Genomic DNA, 23,506 nt, shown 5'->3' on the forward strand with positions numbered 1-23,506 from the left:
GGAGGCACTTTTTCCTACAACTGTTCCTTGGGTCTCTCATTTCACATCTGGGTTTACCCCAGACCAATCAGCACTTGCCATTTCCCTGGCCACAGTGATTGCTTTCAGGGTGGGCCAATCACAGACACTTTTGTCTGTGGAAAGTTGAGCTCTCTGGCCTGCTGGATGTGAATAAGAAATTACAAACAGGATGTGGTGGCACATGCCTATAATCCCAGCATCTGGGAGGCTGAGGCAGGAGAATCGTGAGTCCAAGGCCATCCTTGGCTACACAGTGAGTTCAAGGCCAACCTGGACAATATTTTGAGACTGTCTCTACTCCTACCCCCACAAGAAAAAAAAGTGTGGTAGCTGCTGGTAGTCACCCAGGAGGGAGAGAAACTTGAGGAGCAAACAGCCTAAGAGAAAGCTATTAGTATGGATTGCAGATGGAAAGAGACAAGATCTTGATGATATTGTTAAGCCTCTGAGTCCACCCATCCAGATGTTTGCTCTCCCCTTTCTATGTAGAAAGAAAAGGACTCTATTATTGAAGTCTGAGTTGGATTTCATTCACAACTGAAAACTTCCTAATTAATATATTAACGGTATCTAGGAACCCCAAATCTGATTTAACAAGTACAGAAGCTGGAATAAAATTAATTTCTGGACCTTTAAAAGAGAACAGTAACTGAAGTGAGTTCAAGAATTATATAAGGGCTAGGAAACATGGTTCAGTGGTACAGTGCTTGCCCAATATGTGCAAGGCCCTGGGTTCAACCTCAGCACTGAAAAAATGAAATTCTGTAAAAATTAGAAACCAATATTGTTAGTTTATGCCATCACCTATCAATGAATTACAGGAATTCACATTTCTAATCTTCTTTGCATGAGTTCAATACCACATGTTATATGGCAGACTGCTGCTGGGCAAAGGGCACAGGGTATCCTATACAGGCAAATGAACAGAAATTGACTACTCAGAGATGCATTTTACATGCATGGTATCTAGCCTAGGTATAAAATCATCACCACAGCCAGGTGTGGTGGTGCAGGCCTGTAATCCCAGCACTCGGGAGGCTGAGGCAGGAGGATCGCCATGGGTTAAGGCCAGCCTGTACTACACAGTGAGACCCTGTCTCAAAAAAAAAAAAAAAATCATCACTGGTATACTGGGTTATGAAAAGAGACATTATAGTCTTTATTTCTCTGCCTGGACAGACTTAATACCTATATCCCTCAAAAAGTCTTTCATTTAATATGGATAATCTCTTCCTATTTCAACTGATTTCCATTCAAATTTGGAGTACCTGTCATTTATAGAATAGCACTGGGGTGTAGCTAAGTGATAGAACACTTACCTAGCAAGCATGAGGCCCTGGGTTAGAACCCCCAGCACCACACATACACAAAAAGACAAATACATTATAAAATCACAGGTAAGGGATTCAAATTTGGCACCCAAGTGTTCAGAGTAACACTTGCCATGAAGTGATGCTAGGGAGTCAAAGGGATTATAATAATCTGTATTTAAATTTGTATGATTGCTTGGTTAATTGCTTGTCTGATCTTTCCCACCAATACATTGTCAAACAGTGACACATGGCACATAGTAGGTGTATAGTATTTGCTGCAAATGAAAGTTACACCACAGTAATTTTGACCAGCTATGCAAATCACAAAAAGTGAAAGTTCCAAAAAAAATTAAATACAGAAAAGGTGCATTGGCTTCTAGTGTTTTAAGGCTTCTAAAAAGCTGGATTCCCTGAAAGCCCAGGGGTAACTGAATTATTTCTAACAGCTATTTTACACCTATGTCAAATATTCAGTGTCTCTAGTGATGGTGGTAAGTTGGTAAAATAAAGGACAACAATCTCAAATATTTTATCAAGCTGAGTATATAGCACTCTGGCCAGTTCAGTCCCAGACACACATCTAGGATAAACACATACTCATCATTAAATGATTATTTACTCTTCAGGTTTAAAAGGTTTCAAAATACATATGTACCAAGTAAATAAAACAAACTACACTCAGACTCACTGTAGAGCAGAATACATAAATATACAGAGTCCTTTATAGGATACAACAATTATAATGTCACCGAAAACAAAGAAAAACATTCAAGAAAGGTAAGCAAATTAGACGACCTTGTAAAGAATGAATTAACTAAGATGGATCAGAACAAACTCCTTGAACATCAGGGCAAAATTTCTTTTCTACGCCTCCTAGCTGCCCAGCCTTCCTTTTTTGTGTTGAGTTGTCTATTTCAGTTACTGGCCTCTGGTAAATTATCAAGCACTTCTTCCTCATCAGCCTAAAAAGAAAAGATAGGGTGAAATACAACAGGGTTTATGCAAATGCCAGTGGAAAAAAAATGAAGCTCTAAAATTTTCTTTTCAGATACTTTGTTACAAGGTTTATATATTGCACTGTACATATATTTCCTCCTAAAGCATCGTCATTTTTTGTCTGCTTCAATTACTTCTTTTTACAAGCAACACATAACTGCTACTTAACTCAATCTGAAGAATGCTATAACTCAGCAAGAAACAGTCAGACTAATTTCCATGTTCTTGCAATTTGTTTTTTGTTAAATAAGGAAACTAGCTACTTAAACTGGGGAAGTTTTCTTTCTCCCTCCTTCCATGAATGGTTCATGAGAAATATAAATTTTCCCCTTGTACCAATAATCCCTTCCTATTTCTGCAACTAGTCCCTATAAATACAGCTCCTTCTCACTGTTAAATAAGACAATTTAGGAAAAAAGAATCTGAAGCATCTTTCCTCTATCCCTCCTACCCCCAAGAATACGAAAAATATTAACCAGATGCTGCCTGCCCTCTAGTGTTGTCAACAGATGACAACTGTTAGGAAAAATTTACTGTTGGCTGAACTACTAGGCTATTTTGCTGAATTAATTATTAGATAGTTGCAATATGAGAAAGATCATACTAGCCATTCAAGCATATAGCACAAATCTGGCAAATCTAATAAGCATTATTTATACATATATACCGGAGATACACATACATTTAAGGGACTGATAATAGCAAATATCATACCTTCTGTTTTTGTCTTGCATGCTTCTCTGTCCACTGCCTGGCATTCTTGAGGAAGACTGGCTTATTATATTTAAATTCTGAGGACTGAGATGAAATCAAAGAAAAGAATTAATGGGGAAAAGATGATGTGCAGTGCTAAGCTCAGCTGATGCCCCTATCCTCACGCATGCAGCGTTAGAGGCACAGAGAAAGTGGCCTGCGTGCTGCAATGGAAAGGGGGATACTTACAATGTCAGCCATCAGGGGGTCATCGGGGTTGGGTTCTGCCATGAGCAGCTGAATAGAGGTCAACACGGCTGCGATGTTGAGGGCTGGTCTCCAGGCACCCTACACACAGAATAAGAATGCAAGACTGTAATTCGAATTGTATAGATGAAGAAAACAATGCCAAAATCCATCCTTGATCCACCACTCACTTTTGGTGGCAATTTGAGAACATCTAGACAAATCCTTCCAGCAGAATCAATGTTTGGATGATAGATTGGAGTCAGAAATCGGATCTGTGGAGGTTCAAATGGGTACCTGTGGATGTATAAAACAACAAGACATTATTACTTTAATATTGTTTCTTCATACATTTTAATAGTTTCCTGATCACTAATTTATACATCTTAGAAAACCATCAGGAAGAAAGTATTTGGGAGGCAAATGTCCTTTCTTCCCAAATTTTTATCATGAAAATTTACAAATGATCAGAAAAGTTGAAATATAATATGAAAACACTCATATACTACTGACTGGATTCAAGCCACTTCACTTTCTAAAATTAGCATTTATCTTGTAAGAACAAGGACAGTTTCCTATATAATTGTAATACCATTACATCTTTGAAAAAACTTAAAAATAATTTCCCAGTATAATTTACTATTCTGATTTAATTATCTCAATTTTTATAGCTGGATTTCTCAAAACAGGATCCAATTAAGATTTATGCATTATATGTGGCTATTTCTTAGTGAGACACAAACTTTGGGAAGTTCTAAGTCTATTTTTAGACTGATACAAGACAAGACTATTAAGCTAATCTCTCAGGACTTTAACAAGTCTGGCCAGGATCTGACCGGGTAAATAGATGTTTCAACAGTTAGTCATTCATTTCATCCCTTGCTCTTTCTGCACAAAATTACAACTTAATGATTAGAGCCTTAGAGAATACTTGAGGGGCTTTAAGATTGAGATGGAAAACAGAATGGCGGTCGCCAGGGCATGGGAGTAGAAGAGAATGGGGAGTTATTATTTATTGGTTATGAAGTTATAGTTTGAGAAGATGAAAAAGTTCTAGAGATAGATGAAGTGATGGTTGCACAACAATGTGAAATGAACACTTTAAAGTGGCTAATATGCAGACATGGGGGATGCCTGTAATCTTAGTACTTAGGAGGCTGAGGCAGGATTGTAACTTTGAGGCCAGCCAGCATGGACTACATAGTGAGATCCTCTCTCTTAGAAAAAAACAAAAGGCTAAAATGGATAATTGTTTTATATATATATATGTTGCCACAATTTAAGGGGGGAAAGAAAAGCTGAATTGTGATGTAGCCCATTACTTTAAAGAGGAAAATTGAACTCCAGAGAGAAAATAACTTGCCAAATTAAATCATGGTAAGAAATAGGATTAATACCCAGATCCTTTAACCCCTACATTTAATCCTCCATGGACCACACTGTTCTGTCTGATTACTAGGCTTTTCCATGTAGTTCAAGAATCTAATTCACACTAACCTCTCAGGAATGATAATTTCAAGCTTGAAAACACCTTTCTCATAAGGTGTGTTGGCTCCACCTAATATTTCTTAAAAGAAAAAAAAATGAAAGGAAGAAAAAGTTAAAAGGGAATCAGATGATGTGAATTAATAAGTTCTATTTCTGGGCCGGGGATTTAGCTCAGTGGTTTCGCCACCTGCTACGCAAGTGCAAGGACCCGAGTTCGATCCCCGTACCAAAAAAACAACAACAAAAACAAACAAACAAAAAAATAAATAAGTTCTATTACTCTAACAGAGAAACTAGGTCTATGACAATAATTCTCTCAGGGGTTTAATAAGTCTTTATGCAATATACCGTGATGCTGATATATCCTAAAGGTTGATGCTGTCAGAGAACATACAAAAGATGTAAAATAGGAGTTGTCCTGGGTGTGGTGGCACATGCCTATCCTTGTAGCACTTGGGAGGTTGAAGCAAGAGGATCATGAGCTCAAGGCCAGTCTGGGCTACATAGTGAGACCTTGTCTCAAAAACCAAAATAAATAAAAAATTTCTTGAAAGTCTAATAAAACAGAAGTTGCAAAGGCCAAATACAATTTATAGATTTGTTTGGACTGTTATGCTTCCACCTGACTTCATGGATATTTCAGATGGTCATTTGGTATAAACAGTACTGCAGAGCTGATGCCCAATCTTGATTATAAGTCAGCAAAAGTAAAATAAAAAGTCAAAAAAGCAGGAAATGTCAAGTAAACCTTTTATGAATGCAAACAAATTAGGGAAAAAGATGGTAGAGCACTTTGACCTTACATCTGTTCCCTACTTTAGACGAATATACAAATGTCTGAATTTCAGCACAACCTTCAATAGGATCATGACTCTCATCTAGTCATGACATGATACTCACGAGCTCGCAGGTCATCTATCCGGTCCTTTTCATGCCAGCATGTAATGCCTGGAGGTGGTTCTGTGGCTAACATCTGCAGCTCTTTTTTCAGACGTGAAATTCTCTGCATGATGCCCAAGTAAGGGGGAACCCATACAAGTTATCACTCCACGCCAAGGGCTAGTTGACATGCACTAGGGCAGAAAAGAGGGAACCATGAAATGGCCAAAGTGACTGGGTTTTCAGCACGTAGCTTCAATGTAGCGAAGGACAACTCCTCTTACTAATCTCTATTCTGACAAGGGAGTCTTGAGCTTTTTCTGTTTCCATCTTGTGAACTTTTTATCTACTCAAGAAAGTAAATTTTTGAAAAAAAGAATTATAGCTGGGTGTGGTGCACCTGTAATCCTAGCACCGGGGAGGGTAAGGTAGGAGGACCCCAAGTTCAAGGTCAGCCTGGACTACACAGGGAAACCCTATCTCAAAAAAAAGGAAAAAAAAGATTTAAAAAATTTAGCATGCTCAGTTTGATCCCTGGACGCCCCCCCCCCCAAAGTTTAGCCTGTCCAAGCCCCTGTGCATTGATCCCTAGCACCAAAAAAATAAAACAAAACTACAGCCCACTGACAAATTATAAACTCACGAGGTCAGGACCTGGGTCTGATTTTGCTCACCAATGTATCCTCAGCAAGCCTGGCATGGTAAGGGACTTGACATAATTAACCATGTTAGGAAGTCTACATATGCGTTGCAAGAGCAAGAATGACTGAGAGATGGGCCATATTCTGAGATATGTATAAGCTAATGCTTAAATGTCTGAAGTTTTCTCATGTGTTGTGGGATTCCATATCTTTCCAATTCCGGGAACCTACTCTTTTAACTAGTCCATCTTTCTCTAGTATTTCCAATCTTTGCCTCTTTGCCATTAGCATTCAAATATGCTCAAAGTATCTCTCATCTAAAATAAACCCCAGGGGCCAGGGATTTAGCTCAGTGGTTCCAGTGCCTGCCTTGAAAGTGCAAGGTCCCGAGTTCGATCCCCAGTACCAAAAAAAAACCCCGAAAACAAAAACAAAATAAATAAAATAAAACCCACACACAGCTACTCAATACCCTTCACTCTAGCTTTCCCTCTAGCAGGTACCCAAAGGATATCACTACTTTGATATGTATTACAAATATTGCCTTTTGTGGCTTATCTTTCCATTTTTATTCATGCCATTTGATAAGTATAATAATTTATATTATATTAAAATTTTTCCATGCTCTAAATTTAAAGATATTTTCCTACACAATGGTAATATTTTTTAATAACTTTGCTTTTCATACTTAAATCTTCAATCCAATAAGGAACTGATTTTTGTGTACAGCGAAGGAAGTGAAGAGTCCAATTTAAAATCTGTTCCAAAACGAATAACTGCCCCAGTATCAATTACTGAAAAAGTCCATCCTTTCTTTGATATTACCATAAATTAAACTTCCATATACATGTGCATCCTTTTGTTTGTTATGTAGCCCAGGATGGCCTCAAACTTAAACCCTCCTTCCCAAGAGCCATGATGCCCTTCCAATTTCATTTCTAACAATGTTCCTCTGGGCCATCTTTTTCCCCTTGCTCAATCTTGCCATGTATTATGAAACATTTTAAAACAGTGTCTCTCTATTCAAAATTTATTTTCTATTTCAATGATTTCTGCCCCTATCTTTATTATTTCTATCCTTCTACTTTCTTAGTTTTTCCTTTCCAAATTTAGGTTATATTTAAATTTCTCATATTTTGACTTCTCAACTATAAACATGTAAGACCATGTACACTGCCTTCTAATTACCACTCCGTCTCCAAATCTTTTTTTTTCCTAGTACTGGGGATCGAACTCAGGACTTTGCGCTTGTGAGGCAGGCAGCAGCACCACTGAGCTAAATCCCCGGCCCCTCAAATCCTGATATGTAGAATATCTTCCATTTTCAATATTTTCTAATTTCCCTTATGAAGGTTTTTTGGAAAGCATTTTTACACTTCTGAAAAAGTAATAGCTTTAACTTTTTTAACTTTTAAAATTTTGGTTTTCTTTTTTTTTGGTACCAGGAATCGAACTCGGGACTTTGTGCTCGCGAGACAGATGGTGGAACCACTGAGCTAATTCCCCGGCCCAAAATTTTGGTTTTCTTATGATCAAGTAAAGGGTACACACAGATTAGGATCGGACAGAAACTTACTGTGCTTTTCTGGAACTGATGAGTATATGTAAATCAGCTTTGTGATCTTTTAAAAATAAAATATACATCAAGTATATACATATAATTAAATACATATTAACTAAAGTTTTGAAAAGCAAAGAAAAAGAAGAAAGTCCTAGCTGGATTTGGTGGTGAGTACATAGTCCACACTATGTACTAAGGAGAGTGAGGTAGGTGGGAGGGTCATTTAGCCCAGGATTCCAGATCAGCCTAGACAAAATGGTAAGGGTGCATCACACACACACAAAGTTTTAAAAGCAGTCTGAAGAAAATGGACATATTACATATAGGGGAATAATGGTAAGAATAAGGATATTGAAACAGCTATATAAATATATTCCTTATGTTCAAGAAATAGAGACTGAACATGCTCAGGAGAAATATGGAAGACAGAAAAAAGGGCCCCAAACTAAATCTGGGTGTGTGGCACACATGTAATGCCATCTACTTGGAGGCTTGGGCAGAAGGATCATGAATGCCAGGCCAGCTTGGACAAAACAGAAAGACTCCGTCTCAAAACAAACAGCAATGATCCAAATTAAACTTCGAGACATGAAAAATACCATGTATGTGATTAAAAATATATAATCTTAAGACACACATATATGCAATTTAAAACAGAGAAAAGCAACTGTTAAAAATTGAAAAGAATGGACTAGGCATGTGGCTCAGTAGTGCAGCACCTACCTGGCAAGCTCAAGGTCCTGAATTCAATTCCCTGTATCAAAAAAAAAGAAAGAAAAGAAGCTGAGTGTGATGGTGCACACCTGTAGTACCAGCATTCTGGGAGTTTGAGGAAGGCAGATCATAAATTTGAGCCTAGATTGGGCAATTTAGAGACTTACCAGGACCCTGCCTCAAAATAAAAAAAGGTCTAGGGATGTAGCTCAGTGTGAAGGTGCTAGACCCTGAGTTCAATCCCCAGTACTACAAAAAATTCACATGTAAATAAAGTCCCAAAAAAGGATGGGGGTTGATAAAGAATGATTTGGACATGGGGAAGAGGATTGAAAATGATCATATGATATATACCATTAAAAAAGAATAAATAGTCAAGGAGGTCACAAAATTGATGAGAACTATAAACTTGGCAATTCAAGGTCCTCAACAAGTCACAAAACTTTTGGAGGTAATAAATACACTTGTTCACTATCTCGATTGTGGCAATGTTTTCACAAAGGCAGATCTAAGTTAAAACCTATCAAATTATGAACCCTAAATTTATGTAGCTTATTGTATGTCAATTTTATCTCAATAAATGCACTAAAAATTTATGAGTAAAAAGCTAATCAATACAGAGATGGAAATGTGCAGCAAGTGAACAGTAAGAAAATGAGGATTTTTAAGCAAAAAAAATTGACGCTTAGGATAAACTAAATATTGAAACACTGAATTTTTTGAATGCTTAGATCTGAGAATAAAACTACATATACTTTATACAGATATACAGAAAAGTGACATGAGTACTCCCATCAATACAAAAACTACTCATGAATAATTTTTTGAGAAAAACGCTTTAGTAAAAACGGTAAGTTTTAATTTAACAACTATATAAATCACTTCAAACCTTGCAATCAGAACAACACTAAGGATGTGAATGAGTTACTTACATTTCTAACTTGTATTTCATTTTGAGGAAAAGTAAATTACTATAACAAATTTTGAAATCCAAAAGATCTCAGATGGAGTTCTATTAAATGTCAAAGATTGCAGGAGTGGTGGCACACACCTGTAAACCTGCACTCTGGAAGACTGAGGTGGGACGATTGCCTAGCTGAGCAACTTACCCTTAGCGAGACCTTGTCTCAAAATTTAAAAAAGGCTGCGGACATAAGGCTCTGGGGTGCAATCTCCAGTACCAGGGAAAAAAAAAAGTCAAAAGATCCATGTTACTATACGCACAAACACATAATTAATAACTTGTCTCCTCACACCAGACAGATCTTTGCAGGAAAGTTTGTTTTTGAGTAGGTGAGAGGTACCTGGCTTAATGTTTTTGAGTAAATGGTGAGAGATCAGATGGAGGTATTATGAATAAATCACCTTTTAGGGCCGGGGATTTAGCTCAGTGGTTCCGCTCCCTGCCTCGCAGGCACAAGGTCCCGAGTTCGATCCCCGGTACCAAAACAAAAAGTCACCTTTTAAAAGCATGACTTCACATGGATCCATAACCTAGGCATGGTCATCACATTTTGGGATCTAGTTCTCAGCAATAAACCCAGATTCCATGGTACTTGGATGTACTAATTTATGCTGGCCTACTCACAAACACTTCAACTAAACAGAGGCCAATTATTTGTAAAAACCACAGTTGGACAGTTGTAATTTATAATCATTATAAGTTCTGATCCACCTATCTTTTTTTTTTTTTGGTACCGGGGATCAAACTCAGGACCTTGCGCTTTCGAGGCAGGCGGCGGAACCACTGAGTTAAATTCCCGGCCAGGACTCAAGTTTTAAAAAAGTGTTTTGTAGCCAGGCGTGGGGAGCACAAGCCTGTAAGCCCAGCACTCTGGGAGGCTGAGGCAGGAGGAATGCAAGCCCAGCTGGGGCAACTTGGCGAGACCTAGTCTCAAGACACAACAAAACAAAAACCCATTTTGTATCCAAACCTGTAGTAAGTTTACTAAATTAACAGCTAATGAGCAAGACGTGAGTTGAGGTGAAATAACCTGGGCATACCCCGCAGCGAGTGAAGGGCAGCTGTGCCTTCTCTACTCAGCGGATCTCTCCCTGCTTGGCTGGAGAGAGTTCCCCACAGACTCAGTACCAAGGCACAGCGCGAACCTCCGCCCATATTAGGCAGAAACAGGAGGTCTTCCCCCAAGACCCACTGTCACCTCCGAGGAACGTTTTCGCAGGTGGGAAACAGGAAAAAAAATCTCACCTGCTCGACTTCACCTCACAATAGCGACTGCGTATCAAGTGGCGGGAGAACGGACGGTTGGCGTGGCTCCGCCTCCTGACTCGCCAGGATTGCGATTGGTCCGCTGCAATCCCCGGGAGAGGAGCGCTCTCACCTATTGGCCAGGGCTCCGCGTCTGCTTCCGCTCACGTCGCGTCCAATTTGGAGCGCGCGCTCTGGGTGCTGCCGTAGAAGTCCCTGCTCTGGGCTTCTCGCTTCAGATTCGCTCAAGCGCTGCCCCGGACTACGGCCTGGCGCGACCTGGGTGGTCCCGGGCTGCGCGATCTGCTGCGACCTGAGTTATTGTGCCGGCCCTGTTTGTCAGAGCCCAGGGAAGAGCAGGAACAACGAAATATTCTGGGGCCGGATAGTTGATAGCTGTCTTTTATTTAAAATAATTTTCACACGGAGGACTTAAGTACTTCAGAAAAACACATCTAAGGTCAATGGATTAAAGTTAAAGTTAAAAATTAGCACAAAAAAAGCATTCTATGTATATTAGAACTCGGAAGGACAAAGCAGATGGAATGAATTCCTTGTCACTGGATGTGTTCAGGTGGAAGTTGGGCAGTAATTATTAGGGAGAGGGCAAAGGGGATCCTTGTATTTGGTGAGAGATTAGACTAGGTGACTTTTTTTTTTCCTTTTGGCCTGGTGCTCGAGATTGAACCAGGATCAGACATATTAAATGTGCATTCTACCACTGAGCCACATCCTTAGCCTTGGAATAGATGACTTCTACACTGTCTTCCAACTCTAGAAGTGTGGTACTTTCTTAACTGGAAGTACCTGTTTACAGGGAAGCCAACCTAGACTTCTCGAGGTGAATGTTCCTTGGAGATGAAGAATAGCTCAGACCTGAGAATCCAGAGGACATGGCTGGAATTTGGCCAATGACAATCCTGTGGATGGGACAAAGTCAACCCTCACCTCTCATTTCTTTGAGCTCATTGTTTAGCTTCCTAACAGTGGTGACAAAGGTACAATGATCAGTCTCGTCCTAAACCTGTAAACCAACATGATTATAATAATGTCTACCTTCAGATCAAATTAATATTAAGCAGTAATTTGTTTCCCGTGATCACTGTATGCTATATTTTCTCTCCACAAAAGGCCCACCCACTCACTAAGACTGTCTGTAATTCTACCTTGAGATTCCTCACTTTAAATGTAGGATTGAACCAACTAAAATAGCTGATGAGTTATTATGATAATTATTATAAAATGAGTAGCCATACCAAGTCCTGTTACTAATTTCCAGTTGTTGGGATTTTACACTTATTAGCATTTACTCATTGCAGTGAAATGTTTTCTGTCATAATTTTTAATTGCTTATTTTATTACTGATTTCTGATATTTCATCTCACTAGTGTCTTATTTTTTTTCAACCCCAACAGCAATTGTCTCTCAATTACGGATGTTCTCAGAACTGAAATTGATTATTTTCCTGGGCGGTTCTCTGAAAAATAATTGTTTTAAATGTCTCTTAGAAAAAGCACAAATTATATTGCGTGGTGGAAAGGAATAAAGGCATGAAGCTAGCAACTATCTACAGTATGGAAGGGAAAACAGAGAAAGAGTAAAAGGAGAGTGGAGGAGGAGGAAAGAACAAGAGAGAAAAGAGGAAAAGGAGAAAGAGAAAAGGGCCCATGGTAAGGATGCAATTTTTATTTGTCCACCAGAGGGCGGTATGTCAACTGATGAGAATAGAGGCCAGAATGAAAGATTTTTATTGACTATCTACAGGTGTTACTTTTTTAAATGAAGTATTCTATTATAATTCATTTTTAAAGTGTGTTTATGGTGAATTATTATTTTGTAAACATTCCTCACTTTATAAAATGGCTCAGTACATTTCAAAGTACAAAAACATTTGTAAATGGGATTATTTGTCAGGATTTACTAACTTGTGTGTAAGAATATTTTCTTTAGAGTATTTACTATCCTACTTGCTTAATAAGATGATCATATAATTCGTTTTTTTTTTTTTTTTTTTGGTACCGGGGATCGAACTCCGGTCCTTGCGCTTGCACAGTCATCATATAATTCTTGAAGATAATATTATCTTTTCAATTATTCTTGAAGAGACCTGGTTGGGGAAGATATTTTAGAAAAAAAACTTACATGATTTTAATTTTTTTTAATACCATAGATTGAACCCAGAGCCTTAGCCTTTAGCTACATCCCCAGACCTTTTCCAAATTTTTTATTTTGAGACAAGTTCCCACTAAGTCATAAGTTGCTCAAAACTTGAAATTCTCCTGCCTTAGTCTCCCAGAGTGCTGGGATTACAGATGTGTGCCGTCATAAAATGCTATATAATTTTAATTTTGAAGAAAATTTCAAATTAGTGTAGATAGAATGATGTGATATAAATTTTTGGCTGACCCAGTTAAATTAGATTATAATAATGATTACTACTTTTAGTACTTGCAGCTGAAAGAAACATTTCTTTTCTTCCAGTAAGGTATGTAATTAAATTATCCAAGGAACTTAACTATTTACACTTTCCTGTAAAGTCTCCAAAGGAGGTTTTGCACTCTTACCACCCCAAGAAAAAAAAATGGAAGAAACAAAGCAAATACAATGGGCATTGTAAGGAAGTATTTTCTGCTTCCTACAACTTTCTAGTGTTGAAATTGAATTCTTCTTGTTGAAATTTAAGCTCATACCTCTTAGGAAAGTTAGAATTGAATTTGGATTTGGTGAATTTTGGCTTATTTATACAAATTTGACCAGGTATTTATTGTTTCTGATTGCAAAAAAGAATTACTGTACAGTACTAACAAAAGAAATGTAACATGGGTCACTGAAATTTTTATCCTGGTTTAAAAAATCCTTACTAGAAGACAGGTATGTCAGTAAAATATGAAGATAAACTAGTATATATAAGTCCGTGAACATAATATTAAACTTGGGCCAGGGATTTAGCTCAGTGTTGCCACACCACCTGCCTCACAAGTGCAAGGTCTTGAGTTCGATCCTCGGTACCCAGACAAAACAAAACAAAACAAACAAAACACATAATATTAAACTGGTGCATGAGGATTGCAAAGAGAGTTAAGCTTACAGCTAAGTGTTCTTTCCTATCTGATTTAATATCAATTTCTCTTTTATACTTTAGGGAAAATTCTATCTGTGAACTCGTGGGTAATTTTAATTATCAGGAACAAGTTGAACTGGAGTAAGGAAAGGTTTTATGTTGATAAGTTAGGAAGTAATTATGAGATATAAGTTCTATGACAACTGTAAATAAATACATGAATACAGGAAAAAGTTATATAAAGTATATATTATTTTTATGCACATTGTTATATAGTATACAAGATACTGCTAGACTTAATATTTATAAAGTGTTCAAGAATACACAACTTAAAGCATATGGTAGATAGGCATAGTATTATTAAACTGATTTTCATATTTTCATTCATTTGTTGATTCATTTATTTCTTCAGTGTGTAGTTCCCATTTTATTTCAGAGGGAACTGAGGAACAGGTAAATGTCCACATGATAGAATATAATAAAGTTTACACGATAGAATATAATAAAGCTTCCTTTTTCAATACTTAAATTATTTTTGTATCATCTTGACTGAAAAAATTCAAATGTACAGAAAAGATTAAAGAACCTCTGTTCAATATAGTTCTGGAAACATTGGTCACAGGAATTAGAAAAGAGAAAGAAATAAAAGGAATAAAGATAGGAAAGGAAGAAGTTAAACTGTCATTATTTGCTGACGATATGATACTTCACAAAGAAGACCCAAAAAACTCTGCCAAAAGACTTCTAGACTTAATTGACAGATTCAGTAGAGTAGCTGGATACAAGGTCAACACTCAAAAAACAATAGCCTTCTTATACACAAATAACAGGCTCACTGAGAGACAAATTAGGGAAACAATTCCTTTTACAATAGCATCCAAAAAAATGAAATATCTAGGAATCAATCAAACAAAGGAAGCAAAAGACCTCTACACTGAAAACTACAGCACTCTGAAAAAAAGATCAAAGAGGATATATGAAAATGGAAAGACATCTCTTTTTCCTGTGTAGGAAGAACCAATATAGTGAAAACGGCCATACTTCCAAAACTACTATATAGATTTAATGCAATGCCGATTGAAGTCCCAACAATATATTTCACAGAACTAGAGAAAACAATCCAAAAATTCATTTGGAACCAGAAGAGACCTAGAATAGCAAAAGCAATTCTAGGCAACAGAGATATGGCAGGGGGTATCACAATCCCCAACTTGAAACCATACTACAAAGCTACTGTAATAAAAACAGCATGGTACTGGCAAAGAAACAGACCCAGACCCGAGGATCAGTGGAATAGATTAGAAGAAGCAGAAATAACTCCAGACATGCTCAGCCACCTCATCTTTGACAAAGGAGCCAACCACCCTCATTGGAGGAAAGATAGCCCATTTAATAAATGGTGTTGGAAAAACTGGATTTCATCCTGCCAAAGATTAAAACTAGACCTATACCTATCACCATGCACTAAACTAAGATCAAAGTGGATTAAACATCTAAATATAAAGACAGAAACACTAAACTTGCTGGAAGATAAGTTAGGTAGAACTCTTGAAGACATTAGCATAGAAAAAGAATTTATGAACAAAACCTCAGTAGCATGGGAACTAGCACAAAGAATCAACAACTGGGATCTCATCTTATTAAAAAGCTTCTGTCCTGCAAGAGAAACCACCAACAGAGCTAAGAGACAACCTACAATGTGGGAAAAAAATTTTAGCAGCTGTACCTCAGACAAAGGACTGCTATCTAGAATATATAAAGAATGGAAAAAAATCAGACCCCCCCCCAAATATAAAGACCCAATTCAAAAATGGGCATCTGAAATGAACAGACATTTCTCAGACAAAGAAGTAAAAGCAGCAAATAAATATATGAAAAAATGTTCAACATCACTGGTCATTCAAGAGATGCAGATGAAAACAACACTGAGATTCCACCTCACCCCCGAAAGAATGGCTGCTATCAAGAAATCAACCAATAACATGCTGGCAGGGGTGTGAGGAGAAAGGAACCTTTCTCCACTTTTGGTGGGAGTGCAGACTGGTGCAACCACTGTGGAGATCAGTATGGAGATACCTCAAAGAACTAGGACTAGAGGTCCCATTTAACCCAGCTATTCCTCTGCTGGCTATCTTCCCAAAAGAATTAAAAGAATCATACCACAGCGATACGTGTGCACCCATGTTTATAAGGGTACAGTTTGTAATAGCTGAAGCTTAGAAACAGCCCAAGTGCCCATCAACTGGAAACTGGATAAAGAAGATGTGGGTTTATTTATAAAATGGAGTACTGCTCCATAAAAGCCATAAAGAACAAGAAACTAGAGACATTTATAGCTAAATGGATGGATATTGAGGCCATCCTCTTAAGTGAAATAAATGGGACACACATGTGTAAATACCGAATAGTTTCTCTAGTGTGAGAAAGTGAAAGTGTAAATAAGGATTAAAATGATTAAAATGAATAATTGATAATTTGAAATAGGAAGAAAAGGTCAAAAAGGGTAGGGGAAGTGAGAGGGGAAGGGGAAAGGAAAGAAGGGAAAGGAAAAATTATGATAAAAGGAAAAATGGAAACAAAGTCTGTAAATAGGGAAGGGTGGAGGTGGTGAAGGGAGGACAGGGAATAGGGAAAAAATAAGAACCAAGATACATCACGTACAGGTACAAGGACCCAATGATAAATGTAAACGTATCGTAAACCTAAACTGTACCAATAAAAGAACTTAAGCAAAAAAAAACAAAAAAAAACGATTAAAGAACCTAATGTATGTATATGTTTTCTTTCATTATGGCTAGCACATTTAATTATATTTTGTCCAGGGTTAAGACCCTAGAGGGTGTAGTTATTAAATCAATCAAACACACATGGATTTTATAACTAAATTTATATTGAATATAAAAATATTCCATTTGCTGCCTTTCCATAATTATCTTCCTGTGGCTTTGATAAAAAGATCGTGGAAGACACAACACCCATTCTGTGTCATAATAATTTAAGATCCATGAAAAGAATAGTGAAGGAAGAGAGAGAAAGAAGGAAAATTCATTTGTTGCTAGCTGACGTGTGCCAGGTGCATAGGCGCATAGGCACTAGGCATTCTTGCATTTAGTATCACATTTGATCCACACGACTACCCTATGAAATATTATTCCCAGATTACAAAGGAAACAGGTCATTAAGAAGTCAAGTAATTTGTCTACAGACGTGAATTTAAATTCAAAGCTTAAACTTTTTCCATTACACCTGAACGCATCCTTTTCCAGATTTTTTTTCTGGGCCCAGAATAAAATGAGGTTGAAAGTTATTTATGTAAAACACGTAATACTATATGTGTATACATACTCCTTCTATCCATACAGATTCACATTTACGGTGATAAATACACGTCAATAATCCTAGATTTAGAACCAGGACATGAATTCGAGTCTGTCTCGTATTTTATATCTAGCTTTCCTCAGTAGAAAATAGGGAATATTACTGCCCTTTTTCTACTCCAGAGGAGTGATGTGACAATCAGGGAGCTAAGATTAGCAGTCATAACAAGAGTAAACTACAATTCCCAATACGCCCCACGGAAGAGGCTGAGGCCACTCTGAGAGACACTTCCAACTTCGGGGCAAAGGGTGACACCGTTGAGTCCCGCGGCGAAGAAGCGAGCAGTCTGTCCTCGCCTCCTTTCTTATGCATCCAGGGATACGTAGTTCCCTCCTGGCCCAGGCGTGCTCTCAAGGCAGGTATCTTACTACAAGTCCCGTGACGACCCGGAGTCCGGGCAGCGCCAGCGTGTTGAAGCCGAGGGAGCGTGCGGGCGGTGCTTGTGGCGGGAGGACTAAAGATGGCGGTGCGGAGGTCTCCGCCTTCTGCTCCCTGCTGAAGCGCTCTGAGAGAGGCGGCAGCGGCAACCCAAGCCGCCCTAGTAGTCTAGTGGTGGTAGTTTCAGCAGCAACTAACTGCAGGGGACCAGAACCATGGCGGAGCTGGAGCACCTGGGCGGGAAGCGGGCAGAGTCGGCGCGAATGCGGCGGGCTGAGCAGCTGCGGCGCTGGCGAGGCTCACTGACAGAGCAGGAGCCGGCGGAGCGACGAGGCGCCGGGCGACAGACGCAGACGAGGCGTGGGAGCCCCAGGGTCCGCTTCGAGGATGGCGCTGTCTTTCTGGCCGCCTGTTCCAGCGGGGACACGGAGGAGGTGAAAAAGCTTCTAGCCAGAGGGGCGGACATCAACACGGTCAACGTGGACGGCTTGACAGCCCTGCACCAGGTAACTCCCTTTTCGGTCTTAGAGGCGTCCAGACTCCTACAGATGAGCCTGTGACCTGCGATCCTCCCGGCAGAGGGTATTAGTGTCACCGACGAGCCCTCTTGCATAGACACAGCCCCTTTGGTCAAACTCGCTTTCATTCTTGGACACCTTCCTCCACTAAGCAAGTTTTTTCCCACTCCAGGGTCTCTCCCTGAAAGAATAGTGTCACCTCATGCCTGGTCAGTGTTTGTATTTCCCTCCACCTACTCGAGTTGTCATGGTTACTGATGATTTGGTCCCGGGTGTTATCCCTATAGATTAGTCGTCTTCACTTAAAGAGTAAAGCTCTATATAATGGGTTAAGGCAAGCGAATCTTCTGAAACTACACCTTTTGTTTTGCTGATTTGCAGTGCTTCCAAAACAGTTTTTAAATTCTTCAGGCTACAGCTCTTAGAACACCCTTGACCTCATTGTTGTAGGTCTTATTTTCTTCCCAGCAATGCTGCCTCCCTCAGGGTTTCCTATGGAGAACCAAGCTATTGAATCACTTCTGTCTGATACTTGTGGAATAGCCTTTTTTTTTTTTTTTTAAGTCCCCTAGAGAAAGGATTATATATAGCTATAGTATATAGATTGTGGATGATCTGGTAGTTCCGTGCTTGGTGGTATCATCTTTGTTTCTTTCACTTATGCAACTGTATTCTGTCTATACTGACTCATAACTAACTCCATCCTTGCTTCCCCATTAAACTTCATCAGTTCTTTTGCTTTTGCTTTTCGTGCAAAGTGGATTGTGTTCATGAGAATCCACTTCTAAGTATTAATTCAACTTTGTGTTAAGCCACTTCCCTAAAAACATTTAGCCAGTAGCTTAAAATGCTCCTCACCATGTTTGCATCCCTTCTCTTTCAGGTGAAAGAAACTTCTCCTCTTTCCCCCTTATTTTTATCCATTTTTTTCTGCTCATAACGGTGCTTTGCTGAAGGTAGCAACCAATATTTATTTAGTGCTTTGTTGTTTAAGAATAATTTTATGTTTATTACTTTTATGTCTCTGTACTGATCTTCTGAAGTAGATGTGGTAGGTAATGTTTTTAATTCCCATTTTACAGTTGAGGACACTGAAGCTCAGAAAAATTGTTACTTGTGCAAAGTTAGGAGAGAAATTGCCTGTAAAGTATGTGTCTTTCAGTTGTAGTGTTCTATATCCCATTGAATAAGGAGCTGAATATAAAATAAGATAGAGGCTAAGAGAACCACATTAAATTAAAATTACTCTTTTACAGTGCTGAGGAGTGATCCCAGGGGCACTCTACCACTGAGCTACACTTCTACCCCTTTTTTAATTTGTAAATTTATATTGAGACAGGGTCTTGCTAAGTTTTGCTGGGTGGCCTCAAATTTGTGATCCTCTTGTCTCAGCCTGCTGAGTAGCTGGGATACAGTCATGTGCCACTGGGCCTGGCATGTTAAATTTTAATTAAACTTTAAATTTCTGAACTCCGTGGCAGGTGAATTTCTATTGTTCAGATATATCCAGGATAGAAAGGCGATTGAGATTTGAATTCTGGAAATCATTTTATGGGTTCATAGAAGATAGAGAAATGTAATCCATTTTTCTAGTCTCTGTATCTTTTTTCTGGAATCACTATTGTGTGAAAGTATTGCTTTCTTAGTGTAACTCAGTAGTCTTGTTCCTTTTAGAGTGACTCTGCTAGTTAAGTCTGGTTCTTTCATACACATTTTAGAGTTGGAAAAACATTCTTTGAGGTACTCATGGTAGGTCTCCTTCCTATTTAAGGTAACTCCTTTTCTGAGCCCTTTTTCGTGTTTAATATTCTCTTGGAATAGGATGAAGGGAAGGGGCTGCCAGCTATGATTTTTTTTAACCATCTACAAATATGATAGTGGCTTTCCTTCACATTGACAGGGCTGGCAATGAGTTGAATAGGTATATTCAATACTAGACAAATGTAGCCAAAGATTAAGTTGCTCAAAGATTGGAGGTCAAAACAGCCTTCTGTTGAAAACCCCTCTCTTTGAATAAAGACAAGGGGCCTTTATTGGTTTAGGAACTCTTCTACAAATCCAAAGAGTTACAATGTGTTTTTCCGTAATTTGAAGAACTTTTAAGTACGTAACAGATTATTTTCATAATGTAAAACTGGAGCTGCCAATAGCTGATTGCCTATATTACTGATTCGGCCTCTGTGAAGTGAGGAGTGAATGGTACAAATATCTGAATTATTTGGGTAAAGTTTTTGTCTCTTATATAAGCATGATATACATTATCTGGATGATTGCTGCCTTTTTCTCCTTTGTTTTAGCCATGACCAACTGTGGTTTATCATCTTGGCATATTGAAAGATACACCCATGTCATATTGGGGGACAATTTTCTCCTTGTCCCACAAGGTCGCAGTAGCCAATTTGCACTAAAGATCTTAGTGCCTTCATGCTACCTCTCTCTCAGAGACCTTTCTTTCTTGGCAGCTTTTGCTGAGACCATGAGGTGCTTGAGTGAAAGATAACAAGCTCCAGGAGACCTATTAATAATACTTGAAAGAGACTAGGATAAGAACTATCTGAAGAGTTAGTAGAATAACTACATTTTGGTGAATATATGCATTTAGTGGCCTAGAATCCTCAGTGAAGAAGGGGTTAATCTGATTATATAAGCCTGGGAAGCACGTGTTTCCTCACAAAGACATTTCCATTTTATTTGTGTATATACATTATAAGGAAGGAATGTGCATGTTAATAATTTGACATGATACTTTTAAAATTTATTTAGTAAAGTTAGCTTATTATTACTTATCTTGGTATCCTTAGCAATATGGTCTTTTACTGAAATTCTCTACCAAATTATTGGGTTATTTTTTAAGAGGCAAGAGCCTGTTTTCAGAAGGCAGAGTTTCTAGAATACAGTAAAATGAATGCCCATACATTCTTATAGCAAATTATTATTTGGGACTTATATCTGTGCTAGGTGCAGTGAGGGGTGCTGGTGTCAGTCAGTCTCTTCTGTAGTCCAGGCTGATCATCTTCATTTAGAGGGATACCAAGGAGATCAGAGTAATTACATACTCGACTCAGAAAGTACAGTTGGCCTTGTAATGGTCTCAGGATCCAAGTTTGGACACTCAGGGTCACCCCAGACTGGAAATCAGTGTGTAATACCTTCATCATTCTGGAGCTGCCTCAGTCTGACCCTGCACCCTCAGGAAGGTTAAAATTACATATATCTCCAGAAGGTAGGTAGAGATGGATGCAGATGAGGAGGGCAGGATAGGTGACCAATTTATATTCAGTGAGACAAAAGAAAACTAAGATGACATGTGTAGTTCAATATAAAGTAGTTTGTTATAGGTGCTAACTTATGTAGTAAAATAGAACTTCAATTCTTTTCTCTTTGATTCCAACTTCATTACTTATGCCTCTCATATTCTGTGAAGTGACTTCTGTTTTACCCTAAGTATTGGTTTATTCTGCTTAGTGTCAGGACCTGTGGCAGTAAGGGATTCAGAAAATCCTGTTGGATCCTTAATTATTGTGCATCTAGAACATTTATCCATCCCATTCATTCTAGTAACTTATTTCCTCAAATTGGTTAATAGGATGCATCAAACTATGTTGGGCACCTGGCTCATTTGCTGTGTGTGTATTAGTCCCAAGTTTCTATCCCATAGCAGACCTCAAAGCTGGATTTAGATGTTAGGGTTTTTTTGAGGGGGGAGGGGGAAGTACAGATGCAAGTGACTTTCATTCATTCCCTAGCCAAATTTTTCTTCCTTTTTCTTAAAGTCTTGTGAATAGCTATATACTGGCATTCAAGCATTTAGAATCTTCTCAGTGAATATTTAAAAATAGATAGACTGTCAGTGTATATAGATTAAGCACGACTCCACTGAAAGTAAGGAGGTGAATGGGTCTGGTTGATAAAATTATTTATTTTCGTTTTTAAGCGTTTAATTTTATCATTATTACTATTATATTTGTGGTACTGGAGATTGAACTCAGGCCTTTGCACTAAACTATATCTCACCCCCTTTTTATTTTTTATTTTGAGACAAGGTCTCATTAAGTCTTAAGTTGCCCAGGCTGGAATCGAACGGGTGATCCTCCTGTCTCAGCCTCCCAGAGTGCTAGGATTACAGGCATGTACTACCACACTTGGCTAAATATTTCAAAATTATGGTATACTTTGCATATGGTAAAATTCATCTTTTTATTATAAAGTTCCATGAATTTTAACACATGTGTACAGGTGTGTCACCTCCACCACAGTCAACATATACATTACCATTGCTCTTTGTGCTGTTCTGTATACAAGCCCTTCTCTTACCCCAAGTGTGTGGCAGGTACTCCTCAATTCTCTGTCCCTGTAATCACAGTGCTGTATAGGTAGAATCATAAAGTATGAAGCATTTTGAATCTGGCTGCTTTCATTTACCATGGTGTATTGAGATTCACCTGGGTTGTTGCAAGTGTCTCTATTTCTTTAGTCTTCATTGTTTTGTTTTGTTTTGTTTTGGTACTGGGGATCAAACTCGGGACCTTGAGCTTGCAAGGCAGGCTCCAGAACCACCGAGCTAAATCCCTGGCCCTAGTCTTCGTTGTTAAGTGTTATCATTCTATCATATGAATGTACCACAGTTTTATCCATTCACTTGTTGAAGCACATTGAGATTATTTCCAACTTTTGCTAATAATAAATCAAGCTGCTATAACCATTTGTGTACAAGTTTTTGTTTGTTTTTTATTTTTGGAGTTAGGGTCTCACTATGTAGTGAAAGGCCTTGAACTTTCAGTCCTCCTGCCTCTGCCTTCCAAATGCTCAGATTACAGGTGTGTGCCACATTGCCTGGCTGTGTACAAGTTCTTGTGTGTGCATATTTATAAAATTTCTTTTGGTAACCCACTACAAGTGAGATAACTGAGGCTTAACGGTAATGAATGTTTAAAAGAAATTGTCAATTTTCCAGTTGCTCTATCATTTTGCCTTTCAAACAATAGTATATGAATTCCACTTGCTTTTCCTACTGTGATAGTAACCTTGGGCTGCTATAAAAAAGTACCATAACCTAGGTGGCTTAACTAACCTTCATTTCTTCCAGTTCTGGAGGATTGAAGTCTGAAATCAAGATACCAGAAGAGCTCTTCATGAGGCTCTTCTTTCTAGTTTGCAGACAGCTGTCCTCTTGCTATTTCCTCACATGGTTGAGGGCAGAGAAAGTGAGGTCAAATTCTTGTGTCTCTGTTTCTAGGACACTAATCCCATGTATGGGGGCTCTATCCTTATGACTTACTTTCAAAGGCTCTACCTCCTAATACCATCAAGTTTTTTAGAATTTCAGCATATGAATTAGAAACACATTCAATCCACAACACTTCCTCACCTGATGTCCATACTGACTTTTTAAAAAGCCTGTTTTTAATTT

At 38.4% G+C, this 23,506-nt stretch overlaps 2 protein-coding genes across 15 annotated transcripts in view; one reads left to right on the top strand and one right to left on the bottom strand.

The window, feature by feature from the left end:
- Positions 1–1,859: 1,859 nt before the first annotated feature.
- Positions 1,860–10,905, bottom strand: Ube2t (ubiquitin conjugating enzyme E2 T). The gene is given in 9 exon segments (XM_004921161.4): positions 1,860–2,251; positions 2,253–2,296; positions 3,045–3,128; positions 3,273–3,371; positions 3,461–3,566; positions 4,767–4,836; positions 5,658–5,830; positions 8,562–8,592; positions 10,762–10,905. Coding segments are annotated over 7 exon segments (615 nt in total). The 5' UTR covers positions 5,767–5,830; positions 8,562–8,592; positions 10,762–10,905; the 3' UTR covers positions 1,860–2,148.
- Positions 10,906–17,622: 6,717 nt separating this feature from the next.
- Positions 17,623–23,506, top strand: part of Ppp1r12b (protein phosphatase 1 regulatory subunit 12B) — a 230,773-nt gene continuing 224,889 nt past the window's right edge. For 8 of the 14 annotated variants that reach the window (XR_015444224.1, XR_015444222.1, XR_015444223.1 and 5 more), the window contains exon 1: positions 17,624–18,084. Coding sequence is in view for 9 of the 14 variants with exons in the window: in XM_021242352.2 (XP_021098011.1) it covers positions 17,794–18,084 (291 nt within the window). In the remaining 5 variants the exon portion in view is untranslated. Of the gene's footprint in view, positions 18,085–23,506 lie in introns of all 14 variants that reach the window. The other 6 variants (XR_015444226.1, XR_015444225.1, XM_087193894.1 and 3 more) reach the window with 2 other exon arrangements.

This window comes from Heterocephalus glaber, unplaced genomic scaffold (genome assembly GCF_053883595.1).
Source record: "Heterocephalus glaber isolate CG9 unplaced genomic scaffold, H.glaber_assembly_v1.0 deba00001600, whole genome shotgun sequence".
Classification (NCBI taxonomy): Eukaryota; Metazoa; Chordata; class Mammalia; order Rodentia; family Bathyergidae; genus Heterocephalus; species Heterocephalus glaber.